Raw genomic sequence first — 16,316 nt, forward strand, 5'->3', positions numbered from 1 at the left:
GCTGAGGGGAGCAGCGGGCGGCAGGAGAGGTCTGCGCGCCATGTGGGACCCTCCTCTGGTGGCTGGGGAGCAGCCGGGGATCGAACCGGCGCCGCAGAGGCTGCGGGCAGCCTCGCAACCCAGTGCTCAACCGCTGCGCCACCGGGGAGGCCCTACATTGAACTTTTTTAAATGAAATATTTTTTTATATTTGATCAGAGTGATTTCGAATTTCTACTCAGCACCTTTGTACTCTTTTCCTTTGAAGAAAACACAACAAAAAGCTATTCTTCAGAAATTTATTCCTCCTACTCATCCCCGAATATTCCTGGAATAACTCAATATCCACATGCAAACATTAACTCAAGATAGATCAAAGACTTAAGTGAAAGAGGTAAAACTATAAGTCTTAGAAGAAAACAGAGTAAAGACTGGAATTTGGCAATAGTTTTGTAGGCCAAGACACCAAAAGCACAAGCAAGCAACAAAAATAAATTGGATTTCACCAAAATTAAAAACTTGTGCTTGAAAGGACACCACCAAGAAAGTGAAAACTCACAGAAAGTTTTGCAATTCATATATTTGATCAAGGAGTTGTAATTAGAATAAAAAAGAACTATAACAATGAGGACAAATAACCCCATTTTAAAAATGGGTAAAGAATACGAGCACATTCTTCAAAGGATATATACAAATGGCCTATACACACAAATATATTTTCAACATCATCGTATGGGAAATACAAATCAAAACCATGAAAAAAAAATGAGATATCACTTCACACACATTAGAATGGCTATAGTAAAATAGATAATAGATAATAAGTATTAACAAGAATGCACAGAAACTAGAACACTGAATACACTGTGGGAAAGTAAAATAGCAAGACACTTTGTAAAGCAGCCTGGCAAAAGGTAAAACATTGCTGGAAGACTCAACAAATATGATAGGCGTATATAGAAATATAAAACATGCCCATGCAAAAACTTTGTACACAGATTTCAGCACCATAAAAGCTAAAAAGTGGGGAAAGTTTAAATGTCCAACTGATGAATAAAAATGCACTATATCCACACAATGGGTCATATGGTAAGTGTATGTTTAACTTTGTAACAAACTGGAAAAACTTGTACCCTCTGCACTTTGATCAGGGATGTATGAAAATCCTTTCCCCCAGTACAGGTATTGGCAATGTTTTGTTTTGAATTAGCCATTCTAATAGGTGTGCAGTGATATTTCACTGTGACTTTCATTTCCATTTTCATAATGGCGAATGATGCTGAGAATCTCTTCACAGGCTTATTTGCCATTGACATAATCTGACATGAAATACCCATTCAAGTCTTTTGTGCATATTTGGGAAGGCTGGTTGCTTTCTTTTTTAGCATTACATATTCTGGAACTAAAAAGTGCACTATCAGATATGTTTTCTCCATGTCTTTTTTTTTCCTTTGTGTATTTTCAGAAGCAGACATTATTAATTTTGATGTCAGTTTTTTTTTCTTTTAGGGGTCATACTTCTTAGAATCTTTGCCTAACCTTACACAGATTTCTTTTAGATATTCTGTAGTTTTTTATTTTACATTTAGGTTATGACCTACTTTCAAGTTAATTTTGGTGTGTGGTATGAGTTGAGGTTCAATTTTTACATTTGGATAACCCAGCACCACTTGTTTAAAAGCTGTTCTTCTCCAGTGGATAACCTTTTATAAACTCTTGTAAAAATAAGAGGTCTAAAAAAAAAATAATAAAATAAGGTCTATTTCATGGCTCTATTTTGTTCTATTCATCCAAGGGTCTATCTTGATTAGCCACACAGAAATCTTAAATTAAGGAGGGAGTTCCACCTTTGTTCTTTCTTTCAAAAATGTTTGGCTATTCTAGTCATACCTTTACAGGGAAATTTTATAATCAGTTAATTTCTACAAAAATTCCTTCTGGGATTTTGACTGGAATTATGTTGAATCCTTAGATCAATTGAGGGAGAAATGAAATCTAAATGTAGACTCTCCCAATTCATGAACAGGGTATGTTTTCAGATCATTTCATTTTTTTAATTAATGTTTTTTACATTTAGCACAGATCTTGTACATTTTGTTCATGTTTTTTTGCTACTATGAATGCTAATTTTAACATTTCAGTTTCCAGATGTTCATTGTACTGATTTTGCATATTGACCATGCTTATTTCACTTATTAGTGCTAGCAGATTTTAAAAAAAGATCCTTTGACTTTTCCATATAGGCTATCACATCAACCACAAATAGGTATCTTCTTATTTCCATGGCTTACTCAGGGGGAATGGGGGAGGGAGAAGGGCTACTGTTATTATAGAGATTTTTTTTTTTAAAGATATATTTATGTATACACAAGAACTGGGGTACAGGCCAGAGGTGCGGGGTGGGGGATGAGAGGATTCACAAGTGACAGTGGGGAGCAGAACAGGCAGATCTACTGAAATACACTGCTGAGGGGATCAGCGGGCGAGGCAGGAGAGGTCTGCTGCGCCATGTGGACAGCTCCCTGGCCTGCTGGAGATAGAACTTGTGCTGCAATGGCTGGTGATAGCTTGATAGCGCTGTCTTTAACCCCTGCGCCACCAAGGAGGCCCAGCTATAGAGTGTTGATAAATGCTTTTTATCAGATTGAAGACCCCTTGCATTCCTAGTTTGCCGATTTTCTTTTTATTTTAATCATGAGTGCTGAGTTTTGTCAGATGATTTTTCTAGGTTTTTAAAAATTAATTTATATAATACTCATTCCCTTGAGCAGACAATTCAGTAGATTTTGTATATCCAAAAGGTCATTTTTCTGTAATTTTTGAGATGATCATATATAGCTTTTCTTCTTTTGTATGTTGATACAGTGAAACAGACTTAAAAAAAAGTTAGCTTAACCTTTTATTCCTGGTTTAAGTCCAACTTGGTAACGATGTATTTTTAATATATTGCTAGGTTTCATCTTCTAGTACAATAAATTACAGCATTAAAGTCTGTGACCTTACAATAAACATTACCCTGAAATATACTTTACTGCTTTTCAATGGAAACTAAAACTGACTTAAATGCTTTCATTAAACTTGGTATTTAAAAGGAAATTTTTAATCTTAAAAAAAGCCTTTATTACTCTCATCTAATAAAATCACTTGGATCATATGAAGCTCACATTTGGTCTATAATGATAAAATGTGCAGTCCTCCCTGGTGGCGCAGGGGGTTGAGCACAGCGCTGCGAAGCTGTCCACAGCCTCTGCCTTGCCAGTTCGATCCCTAGCCATGGAACTACCCACGCGGTGCAGCAGACCTCTCCAGACTCTCCTGCTGCTCCCCTCAGCAGTGTACTTTGGTCTGTCTGCCTGTTCTGTTCCCCACTCTGTCTCTGGTGAATCCACTCACCTCTCGCACCTCTGGCCTGTACCCCAGTTCTTGTAATAATAAATAAATCTTTTTAAAAAAATGATAAAATGTGCATTATAGGGAACCTAACAAAAAGCTCTAATTAGTAATTTACAGAATAGAAAATAATCCAATAGTAAAGTTCTCTAGTTGATTGGCTTCCCTTTCCTTCGGATTGCTGCTCCAAAATGCCTATATATTAATAAAATGTTTAAGGGATGCAATATGATCACAGGGAGGGCTGGAAGTCCTGTTCTGAAGCTTCATTTACATAGTATACATTTTCTTACCTATCTGTGTTACAGAGCAATAAAAATAGAAAATTTTTTCTAAAGGTTTTTTTTTTTATATTTTATGTAAGACCAAAAAATATCAGTTGTCCATATCAAAGAATGGAGACAATAAAGCAGTTGTCCCTTCCCAAAGTCACTGCCCTTATAGTTTTACTACCTATAACATTAAGGTTCTGTTTCCCACTTAGTACAAGAGGTAAGACCTACAGGTTGCATTTTGTTATTATTGAGAAAAAAGGAAATTAAGAAAGGCGCTCACCATAAGAACATCAAACATTAAAAGAATAGACTGATTTTCTACCCTTGAAAGAAACAGTAGGGAAAAAAAGAAGACAAATATTCTCATTTCAAAGCAATTTATGTTCATAATGGGGAAAAATGATAGATTTGTATTTCTGTTGTGTGCTTTCAAAGGTAATTACAAATTTACTTAAAATCACTTATTTTTAAAGAGTTCTTGCATGCTAAATGGTTAAAAGTGGTGGTATTAAAGAAAAAATGCAAAACTTTTTTTACAGAATAGTATAAATGTTTATTTTCTGTATGATTTACTTTGCTGTCCTGTTTTTACAATATAGAAAAGTGTATTCTTTGAATAGCTCTAGTAAATATAAATTTAATCTTTCTACTTTGGGATGTAAATAGAGCTAAAAAATTATATACCCAACCCCCCAATAGTCTTTTAAAATTGTTGAGTTAATGTGGATATTAATCTTGTTCAGCAATTTGATGCAAATGCCTAAATACAAAATGTTGTTTAGTACTACACAGGAAGGAAAACACTTAATACTTTAGATAGCTTCTTGATAATCAGAAAAACTAGTAGCATTTGATTGCACCTTCAAATTTTTACAAGCAAAACATTCTCAAGCAATGTCATCATACATAATCTACAAGTGTAATCCAAATTCACAAACATTTTCTGCACACTGTATATATAAATACACATCACAAAGGTGCAATTAGAATTAAACACAGAATATGTACAAAATGAACAAAGTTTAGGTTTAGACCAAAAAGGTATTGTAATCTTTTAAAAAATAACTTGATTAGATATTATTTTATCCTCTTACACTAATTTACATTTATACAAACTTTAATTTTAAACATACTAGAGTGAGGTGCTAAGAATGTTTGCACTATCTACATTTAAAGTTACTGCACTGGAATTTTATAAATCCAAATTTCAAAATACACTTTAATGAATAACGGAATCCTCTTTTGGATTACTTAATTTCTATTGCCTATACCTTGCTGTTCATATGAACATATATACACACGTAATACATACAACTATAGATTCCTTGTAGGAAATGCAATAATCATCTACTAGTAATTACTGAGGATTAGGTATCTAACAAAATGCCTGAATTTCAACATGGTTTTTTCCTTGTCATAAAATTCAGAGTCCATAATAGGCTCTTAAATTCATAAAGCTTTAAATTTTGAATTACTGAAAATGGTTTCTGTAGTTTTAGTAATTATTTGAAAACACTCATACTTTCCACTTACCAAATCACTGGCTAGAAATAATGCCATATTACACTTCCCTTATAAAAAAAATTCCCAGTACAATTTTGAAAGCTATGTCAGGAGGCCCGTTTCACTACATCAAGAGTTACACACTGGCTTCAAAAGTGTATGATGAGAATTTTGTAATGATGAAAAATTCTCCCCTAAATTCATTTCTTAGAGCTTCAAAATTCTTTATTTCGCCATCCAAGCCAAATTTGATACCTGATATAATGTTACCTCTACTCAGATGCACCTCTCATTGTGAATCACTTTCACAATTTATTATTTCAAATACCACGCCTCCTTGAAAGAAAATAAAAACATCCCAGAGCATTTCTTAGAACATACTACAGAAAGTTATTGCCCACTGAGAATTATTTTCTGTCCTTTAACATTTTCTTGTTTTTAAAATTTCAAAATGACTTATTTTAAAAGTGTGCTTATGGATACTTCCTCTTCTGCATTCCCAAAGTGACAATAAGATATTATTTGAGAATCACTCTAAAAATTGATTTTTTCTTAAAAAGATAGTACTTTACTAAACACAAAATGTCATCTGAATATGTTTCATAAGAATTTGTTTATGTAGACTTTCTACCTGCTTATATTATAGATCGAATACCAAAGGATCATTGGGTAATATCAATGCTTCTTTGGGTTTTTCTACTGGAACAAAGCCATACAACACCATACATTATAAATTATAGCAGTTTATAAATGTTCTGTCAATAGAATCAGAAGGATAGAACATCTAATTCTTAAGAAACCCAAGAAAATTAAAAATCTATATAATACATAAAGTAAAATTCAATTTAAAGGGGGCATGAGCAAATTTAACTAAGATTTTAAATGTACTAACTTCCTCATTTAAAATTTCTTCTCTTTCAATATTATAATTTCAGGTCTCACAAGGACTGAATTAACAATACAGTAATTGTTAAACTATCTTCCAGAAAATCAAGTGTCCCTGCACCTTAAATTTTCTGTACAGTTCCATTTGTCAGTCTTTTGTGCAAGAGTTAGCAATTCATGGCACAAGGGTCACTTTTTGCTTTTCCTGCAGAATTGATGACGCTCATCAAACATCGTCCAAATTCCTCGAGTATCATCCGTTCTGCCGCTGCTTTTGATTTTCCCTTCTTGTCTGCCTGCTCAGCCTGGGCAAGAAGGCAATTACACGTGGCTTCAGCTACTTCCTTAGTTACAAAAGTAAATGGCAATCTGAAATGATTTTTGAGAGAAAAAGGGAAATGATGATGGTGTTGAATCACAATAACAGTGGATGACATTCTTTCATTTGGAAATATATTGACATTTTCATGATTCACCATCAGAGTGAACATTACAATTTGTGCAATGAGCAAAGCACATCCCAAAGAGCTTTAAAAAGTTAGACCTAGTTTTATTATTCAAAAATATTGTTCAGAAATACATATTTTTACATTATGTCTTATTACCTAAACAAGGTTATCTGGTTAATTAAAAGATGTAATTCTACATGTTAGATATTTCTACCACAGACATCCTCCCAATTCATGATTGTAAGCTCCAAGAATTCACAATTTTATTTATTGCTGCCTACAACAGAGCCTCACACAAGGACATACCAAGAATATTCACTAAATGAATGAAATGAGTAATGCTGGGAACTGAAAACACTATCTTCTTTCTACTAACACCAAAAATAAAGCACTTTCTCACAGTCCTATACATTGTAAAAATTTTGCACTGTTCCATTTCAAAAAATAAAAGAAAAACCAAATGTTGCTCTATACATGGAGTTTCATTCATAAAGACCTGAACTATTAAGTACTATATTAGAGCAACTTATCCTAAGGTTTGCTATACTGTAATCAAGATTTCCTTTCGGAGACAAAGCCAGGCAACTCAGTCACCTGTAAACTGTCATGATTAAATATAAGCTGAGAAACAAAACAATGAAGTCTGAAATTAAGGCCCATTATGACAAGAGAGGATAATTGAAGATGTAGGCTGCTATCCAGTAGTAAAGAAATCTTAAAATGTAAAAAAACAAATTTATATTGTAAGAATGTGACTATTACAATAATATTGTATGATTACTAGTACTGTATAATAGTAGTGCACATTATGTAATATTTGAAAACTACAGAAAAAAAATTTAGATTTTTGTCACTCAAAGACAAAAAGCTTGTTAACAATCAGGTATGACTTTTATTTACAGTTTTGATTATAACATATTATTTTTCTCTTATACTATATAGTATCATAAGCAGTTTACCAAAGTGAAAACATAACTGTAAATATTTTAGTGTAGCAATGTCTTTTATCTCCAGATAAAGATGAAATAATCTGAAAGATTATTGGGAGCAGATGACCAGAAACATTATAATCCCCATTAAGGTGACTGCCCATTCCACTTAATTTAGTCAACGTAGCAAACCATTTCCTAATTACATTCCAGTTGTAAGCTTCTTTTAAACTAAAACCTATACATTTTGTACAAAGGAAGTCTTACTTTTTAAAACACTGGATCTTATTTCAATTTAGGCATTTTAAATAACATATCATTTGCAATACAAGCCATTTAATAATCCCTCAAAGAAAACTGTAATGGACTCTACTACACATCCAAGACAGCAAATTATGCAAACTATGTTGTAATAGTCCCTGCCAAATACTGAGATAGAAATGCTGTACTCCTCTCAGCTCTGTGGCAAGGGTGACTTGAAGGATAAGAAAACAAAAGCTCAGAGAAATGACATGCTTGTCTAATTCTTAAAGTGCTACAAAGCACTGATAGTATTTAAACTTATGTCAGCCTGACACTATAAAGCTTTTAACTCCAAAACTCAGGAGACCAGTGAAATAAGGAGCTATAGTAAAATAGTTTGTGATAGGTATGGGAAAAGTATTACAAGGACATGAAAAAGGCAAGGGAAGGTGAGAAGATACAAAAAATATGAATGACATTAGTAGAAGGTGTAATAATTTTGATTTTCCTGGGGGTTTGTCAAATTACATAATTACTTCATCTTAATAGGGAGAAATCAAATTAAGCATAATGAACTAAGGTATCACTGTGCATTTTAGAACTGCTACAGTGGTTTTTCTATTAACTTTAAATTTCTTTATATACCACAAGTAACCAAAGACAGAAAGAAAATACAAAAACTGGTTTTATAATAACTAAAAGTCTGAACTAAATTTTGCCCCCAAAAGGAAGCTTTACTAAAAATGTATAGTGATGTAAAACTACAAAAAAAGGTTAAAATACTGACTTACTTTCCTCCTCCGCTACTCAAAGCTGGTGTTGGCCTAGTAAGCAAGTCCGAAATTTGAGACGATAACTTAGTCTTCGCTGCTGTTTGTTGCTGTACCCTCACTTCAGCAGCATCTGCCAAGTGCATCAATGTCTTTCTTTCTGGGCTTTCTTCAAAATTTTTACAGCCAATACATTTGCATATTGAGGAACACATTATTTTTGCCTAAAAGATTTACAAAAGAAAAGCTTCCACATCAAAAAACCAAAAAACATGACTGTAAGTAGACTCCATGGTAAAATCAACAAAGAAGAGAATTAACTAGTCAACTGACCGAAGATAAAATGAAAACCTCTCTTGCTGACAAATACTAAAGAGCTAAGTGAATATGAACAAGACTGAGAGAGGTTATACAATGTTTGTGCTTGAGTCCTTTTCATGTCAACCTTCTCCCCACTACAAGTTTTCCTTCTGACATGAATAACATGTTCTTTATAAAGAATATGAATGGAACACTAAAAACAAGTTTAAGGGTTATCCAGAATTCAGCCACCTTAATCAAGTCACCATTAACATGCTGGTGATCTCCCCTCCTCGCCCCCCACATACAATTTCACATTAGAGATATTTAATAGATGCTATTATTTAGTTCGAATTTATCTCTCACTTCTCACCAGATTCCCTATTTTAATAACCCACTGTGAACTTTCATGTAAAATATATGTATTTGAGCCTCCCTGGTGGCCTAGGTTTAAGTCTCAGTGCTATCACCAGCTAAGGCCTGAGTTCAATCCCGGGCCAGGGAGCTGACCCACATATGGCGCAGCAGACCTCTCCTGTCTCATCCACTGCTCCGCTTAGCAGTGAATTTCAGTCAATCTACCTGTTCTGCTCCCCACTCTGTCTCTGGAGAATCCTCCCAGCCCCCAAACTCTGGCCTACACCCCAGTTCTTCCATGCAAAAATAAATATTTAAAAAATATATATATGTATATGAAAAAAAAACTGTGCACATGTACATTTATCAACTTAAAAATACATACGTCAACTTTTTTCCAGATTTTACAAAATCATATACTCTTTTCTGCATCTCCCTTTTCTTGCTCTACCTCGTGGAATCCTTTCTTCCAAGTCACCCGGCATAGAATAAATTTGTTCTATTTGGTAGCTGGGTACTAATCGCTGTTATGGGCCACATTTCAGTTGGGCATTTGTTTCCCTACTGATTGATATTTATTTTATTTCCAGTTCTTGAATCCTACAAACAATGCATTAAATGATTTTTATGTTTATTAAACCTTTATTTCTATGAGCAAAACTTCTCAAATTGCAATCACTGGCACGTGTATTTGAATCTTAATAGACCTGGCCAGATTACTTTTTCAAAAAGTTACCATAGCACCTCACATCTCATCAGCACTGTATAATGGAAGCCTTTCCCAAATTCCCTCCAACAATGTATGTTACAACTCTTCTCAATATTTACTATCTGATTTGGGGAGTGAGGGGAACTGAGATCTCCTTGTTCTTTAGTGTATATTTCCCGTATTCTTAGTAAATAAATATGAGCTTCTTTTGTCAGCTGCATTTCCTTCATTAAACCTATGTCAGTTAGATAAATAAATACAACTACTCTCCTTTTCTATAGCATCTAACAACATAAATGGATCATATTATGAATCTCTGGCATGACGGGATTGCAGGACTTAAACATTTACTCTGTTCCTTTCTTTTAATACACTAATATTTTACCAAGAAGGAAAAAAATAGGTATACAGGTTGAGTTAGTTGGGTTACTGTGAGTCTGGGAATCTAACTAAAGCAACACTTGATAAGCGTCTAATGAAGATATAAAATCCCTGACATAGGAGGGAAAAAGATACCAATAATGTTAATTTGGATTAGTGTTTAGAACCATAACAAAGGTACTAATAATGTCTCAGAAGCTCAAGCACCCTTTTAGTTTTGCTATTCAACTTTCCCTGTGGTCAGAAAGAACAAAAAAAGGAAGGGAAGTTCATAAGAAAAGATATAACCACTTAAATAATGTGGACACTCCACACATTCAATGAACACACTGTGAAAGGCAGGTGAATGTGTTATAGAGAGGCAGATCAATAGGACCAAAAAAGTTGATTCAATTCAACTCAAACTGTGAGACAGCATCACAGCTGATGCATAGTGGGCCACTTAGCTACCACTAGTCACAATTTAGTGTATTCTAAGTTCTTTAATTTCTTAACCATTTGGAACAACAAATTAGTTATTAGACATTTTGTTATGTCCTGAATGTCAAAGATTCTCTCTTATAACATTTTCTTTTTCTTCTTTTTTAGATTTTATTTATTTTTGCATAGAAGAACTGGGGTGTAGGCTAGAGGTGTAGGGGTGAAAGGTTTCAACAGAGTCAGAGTGGGGAGCAGAACAAGCATATTCACTGAAATACAATGCTAAGGAGAGCAGCGGGCAAGACAGGAGAGGTCTGCTGTGCCATATGTGGGTTAGCTCCCTGGCCAGGAGATCAACTCAGGCCATCACTGGGGTGTAGGCTAGAGGTGTAGGGGTGAAAGATTTCACCAGAGACAGAGTTGGGAGCAGAACAGGCATATTCACTGAAATACACTGCTAAGGAGACCAGTGGGCAAGACAGTAGAGGTCTGCTGCGCCATATGTGGGTTAGCTCCGTGGCCAGATCAACTCAAGCCGTCACGGTGGGCCCTCTGGGCAGTACTGCTGAGATATAAGCCCTAGGCCACCAGGGAGGCCCCCTCTTATAACATTTTCCAGTCAGTCCACTGTCTTTTCTAATTCTATTAATTCACAGATTTGTTAACCAACTCAATGAAATGATTAGTCCATGTATATTCGAATTCTATATGCTATCAATTGCTCAGTGCCATATATGTGAAAGGGTTTCTTTGCCCTCTTTACCCAGCTTTACAACAATTTCCACCTCTTCTCTTTTCCAGACTTGGTTTGATAGTTTAATAAAAAAGATTGCCTGTTGTTAATTGCATATATGCATGACATGGTTTTTAGAAGCCACCTATTTTACCAGGTATTCAAACAAAAGAATCAATCTTTTCTGACAGTGGATAAAATTGACTGGATTTTGGACTTTGAAATATTACTTAAGAGACCTTTGAAAATAATCTTGGTCACAATCTTCGCTTGTACTGACTTAGGACTAACAAGATGTTATTTTTACTACATTTGAGTAACCATTGAAATATGTAAATTAGAATCCACTACTCAAGAGAATACAGTACACACATTTTGTATGTGAGAAGACACTACAAGTACATGTTCCTTTAGCAGAGCAAGCCTCAACAGGGGAGAGAGTATTCCTTGGTGGTGCTATTTTACCAAGTGTAGATGGGTAGGCCTTAGGCCAAAACTAAAAATAAGGTCTCCCCTGAATATGAAATCTGAAAGAATGAAAATATAATTATAAGAATAGCTAACTGCAGAAATGACTCAATTCAAAAGACTGTCAGCAAAGAGTTTCAAGTACATCAAGAAACCAATGACAGTAACCCAAGTTAATCGTGGGCATGACTAGATTGTTAATTTTATATAAAGCAGACCTTTCAAAGCACACTATCAACTACATTCTCTAGAAAAGATGCCTGAGCCATACATTTTAGAAGTCAGTTTAGTGGGATGGTGAAATTGGAAAAATGGGTGCAATCACCTCATAATGACCAATAACCTCATCTTGCAATAGTCCATATTCCTCTTTTCCTATATTTTTATGCTCACAATGCAAACTTCTTACTTCTTAAAAGAATTTAGTTTTCCACAAAACAGTGTTCTTCTCAGGGCATTACTGGCATTTTGGACAAAATAAATCTTTACTTTCAGGACAGCACCATGGGATGCAGGCTGTTTGTTTACACATATTTTTTCCCCCACTGGCATGGGGGAGCATGGGTAGCACTGCTCCTTAATTAAGGCACTGCTGTAGATTTTCTAATCCACTTTGGCATTATTTTTATTGAAAATTAGTAAACTGATCAATACACATTTTCAGGTGTGATGACTAACAAGTAGGAGCTGGTAAATCAGTTAATGAGACCTCCCAAGCTGTAAAGACAAAACCAAAGTATCCTTTCTCTGAAGTCCTGCTTGAGAGGAGGGAAGATATTCTTCAAGTTAAGGTCCTTGGGATGACAATACAGTCAAACTACAACATCAAAGTCTCCCAGTTTTGAAGTAAATTTTTATAGTATGCCCATCCTAAAGTTATTGGGTTATCGGAAAAGTCATATTTTTTGTTTTTCAAGCAAAAATGCATCATGACGTTTCTGCTAGCCCAATATTTTCAAAAGATGGCTAGATTATTTTCCCCAACCAGCACCTCACCTCATAACATTCACAGTAGTTTTTAAGACATCCTGATCGTTTGCAATTACATCCTTTGCTGTGACGGCGATCTGATTCTCCCTCTTTCCCTTTTCCTATTTTAGGCTTAAATGCTTCTGGATTTCTGTCAAGGCATGCCTACCAAAACAGAGCAAATATCAAATGAAGTAAATCACAGTACATTAAAATTAAAACATTGCAAAGGGAATTAATTTTGATTTCCTTAAAAACAAAAAACAGGCTCAATTGAAAAATTTTTGTCACTCAAATGAAATAAAAATCATCACCTTTATTGCTTTTTGCCTTTCATTTTCATGTTCCAAATTGTTATAACAATTAGTACAATTGCAGTTGTTGCAAAATTCACCATTTGCAAAGCAATCACAGTATCTGAAATACAAAAATTAGCATAAGTCATGTAAAAGTCATTGTTAAAACTAGAAATGATTTGATTCAACAGCATTATCTATGCATTGAAATATGTACTTGGAGACACCTAGTTTTAGAATAAACATCATGTATTGATTGCCAACCACTTATTGACAAAGATAAAAATTAAATTTCCTCAAATTTTGATTTAGAAACACAAAGAAATGTGACTTTTATGTGTTCCCAGAATAAATTATTTCAAAATCATGGAAAAGGAAATACACAGGCTATATTCTACTATGGAACCTGCCTACTTGAACTATAGTCATGTAGAGGATTCTAAATCCTCTATAAACCAATGCTGTTCATCTAACTGTTTCACGTCAAATCTTTTTTTTTTTTTTTAAGATTCATTTATTTACACAAGAACTGGGTGCAGGCCAGATGTGTTGGAGGGCAAGAGGATTCACCAGAGACAGAGTGGGGAACAGAACAGGCAGGCTGACTGAAACACCTGCTGAGGGGGGCAGCGGGTGAGACAGGAGAGGTCTGCCTCGCCATGTGGGTATCTCCAAGGCCAGCCGGGATCAAACCCGTGCTGCAGAGGCTGTGGACAGTTTGACAGTGCTGCGCTCAACTGCCTGCACCACCAGGGAGGCCCCGATATATTTTTTTTTAAAAAGATTTATTTATTTATACAAGCACTGGGTACAGTCAGAAGTGTGGGAGGGTGAGAATTCACCAGCGCCAGAGCGGGGAACAGAACAATCAGACTGACAAAATACACTGTGAGGGGAGCAGCAGGTGCGGCAGGAGGGGTCTGTGCACCATGTGGGACCCTCGCCGGCAGCTGGGGATAAAACGGGTGCTGCAGAGGCTGCGGGCAGCTTCGCAGCCCAGCGCTCAACCGCTGTGCCACCAGGGGAGGCCCTTCACATCAAATCTTTTAGCTCAGTATTGATAAGCAAATCATCTGACAATTTTTAAACTGCTCAGAGTATCATCTCATTTAAGAGAGGAAATAAAAAGGTTATAAATAAGACCAAATTTGTTATTTTTTAAAAAAAGATTAATTTATTTATGTATACAAGAACTGGGGTACAGGCCAGAGGTGTGGGGGTGAGAGGATTCACCAGAGACAAGGTGGGGAACAGAACAGGCAGACTGACCAAAATACACTGCTGAGGGGAGCGGCAGGTGAGTCAGGAAAGATCTGCTGTGTCTTGTGGGTAGCTCCCGGGCTAGGGATCTAACTTGGGCTGCAGTGGCTGCGGATAGCTTCATTAGTTATGCCTTAACTCGTTGTGCCACGAGGGAGGTCCCAAATTTGTTATTATTAAGGACAGACTATGTCTGTCTCAAGTTACTGTGTCCCTAACCCCTATGCCAATGCCTCATCTATGGTGATGACTAAAATGATCTCTTTTTGAATGAAGAGTATTTTTACACTGTCACATGTGCTTAGACATCTATATATTTAAATTACTAGGCTTATGAAATTTGTTATGGTGGTGAAATATGGGTGAGTTGGTAGTAGGTATACTATGGTGGTAATAGTTGTGATGGGGATACCCCAATATTACTTCAGTTAAAAGTAAATCAATTACATTTTTTAAAAAATAATTTTTAGTTAACTATTTTTAAAAGCATTTTTCAGTTGTACAGGAAAAAGACTTACAATTTGAGACACAGTGATTTTGTACAATTACAGGGCTTTCTGGGTCGACTGGCAGACTCTGATGGGATTATGCTATGAGACATAAACCAAAGAAAGGCATTTTAATCAATTACAGGTACCAATTTAAAGTTAAAGTCTTCAATCTAGGAATTCCTTCTAAAATAAAGCTTAAAAACAGTGTCTAACTTTAATAAGTTAGTCTGCTACATTAATAAAAGTAAGTCTGCTACATTTGTTCCATTTACATTATATTCAAAAGCATGTGGTAATAAGAAAAGATACAGCAGCAAGATAGAGATTTAAAAATAATATTTTACAGTTTTTGATAGTTTCTAAAGAAGAAACCACAAAAAGTCTTCCAACTGAATGGACTAAAGTTGAAATCTCCCCAAAACTTCTGGGATTCAATGACAATTGGTATTGAACGAAAAAGGACTGTGTGAAATTGAAATTTGGGAAGAGAGGGGTCAACTGGTTCCATGTAATTAAGCATTGCTTCTAAACCACTACTACAAAGGCACCAATTAACAGAATAAAAAACAAACAAAAGAAATAAGAACCTAACATAACAACTTAAAAACTACCTATGGTCACTTAAAAGACATAGTCAAGATGAGAGAGAGAAATAAAGCAAATAGGACAAAATTGGTGAATCCAAGTAAAAAATATTTGAGAGTTCTCTGATTATCCTTGTAACTTTTCTGTTTAAAGTATTTCAAACTAAAAGGTACTATAGAGATGCTCACACTGAGTTTGAGGGGGGATATAAATCAAATATATTTTGAAATAAATATACTTGATGCTGCATTTAAACCTGATCTAACAAGCTAACTAGCATATTTTCAAAATACTCACCCATTGAATGGAAGCCTTGCCTGGGTCTGGATACCAGGTGTTCCAGTAAAGGTAGAGTTGCTTGCTATAGACACATATGAAGACTGCTGTAGCTACACGTAAAGAGAGGTACAAATAAAATAAATATTTTCATGGGCAGATTTAAACAGACACTTATCCAAAGAAGACATACAGATAATCAATGGGTATATGAAAAAAAAAGTTCAACTTCACTTTTAGGGAAATGCAAATCAAAACCACAACGCTATAAACTCACACCTGTGAGAATGGCCTATATCAAAATTACTAGAAACAAGAGCTGGCAAGGCTGTGAAGAGAAAGGAATTTGAAAATGGAAATATCATATGATCTAGCAATACAAAGAAAAAATATTGAAACTGGCAAGGGGGAAGAAACAGATAACCTCTAAGGGAAAATCGTTCAGGATAACCTCAGACTGCTCCAAAGAAACACTGTGGGCAAGAAGAGAATGGAGTAACATATTCAACAAACCTCAAGACAGCAAATGCCAAGCAAGAATACTTTACCCTGCAAAAATGAGGCAAAAATGAGAGACTCCAGTAAAGCATGTAGGGTGTTTTCCTTTTAAGGACAGTATGATATAGTGTATTTGCTTTGGAGGCAAGT

The 16,316-nt window shown here is 35.2% G+C and overlaps 1 protein-coding gene across 9 annotated transcripts in view; it reads right to left on the reverse strand.

Annotated features, from left to right (window-relative positions):
* Positions 1 to 136: 136 nt before the first annotated feature.
* Positions 137 to 16,316, reverse strand: part of LIN54 (lin-54 DREAM MuvB core complex component) — an 89,596-nt gene continuing 73,416 nt past the window's right edge. For all 9 annotated transcript variants that reach the window (XM_037529042.2, XM_037529045.2, XM_037529038.2 and 6 more), the window contains exons 8-13: positions 15,690 to 15,781; positions 14,835 to 14,906; positions 13,075 to 13,177; positions 12,788 to 12,925; positions 8,445 to 8,647; positions 137 to 6,401 (exon numbers count right to left, since the gene is read on the reverse strand). In XM_037529042.2, the coding sequence (XP_037384939.1) occupies positions 6,200 to 6,401; positions 8,445 to 8,647; positions 12,788 to 12,925; positions 13,075 to 13,177; positions 14,835 to 14,906; positions 15,690 to 15,781 (810 nt within the window). In that variant the 3' untranslated portion in view covers positions 137 to 6,199. The remainder of the gene's footprint in view (positions 6,402 to 8,444; positions 8,648 to 12,787; positions 12,926 to 13,074; positions 13,178 to 14,834; positions 14,907 to 15,689; positions 15,782 to 16,316) is intronic.

Source organism: Talpa occidentalis, unplaced genomic scaffold, assembly GCF_014898055.3.
Source record: "Talpa occidentalis isolate TD23 unplaced genomic scaffold, MPIMG_talOcc4v2.1 talOcc4.6, whole genome shotgun sequence".
Taxonomy (NCBI): Eukaryota; Metazoa; Chordata; class Mammalia; order Eulipotyphla; family Talpidae; genus Talpa; species Talpa occidentalis.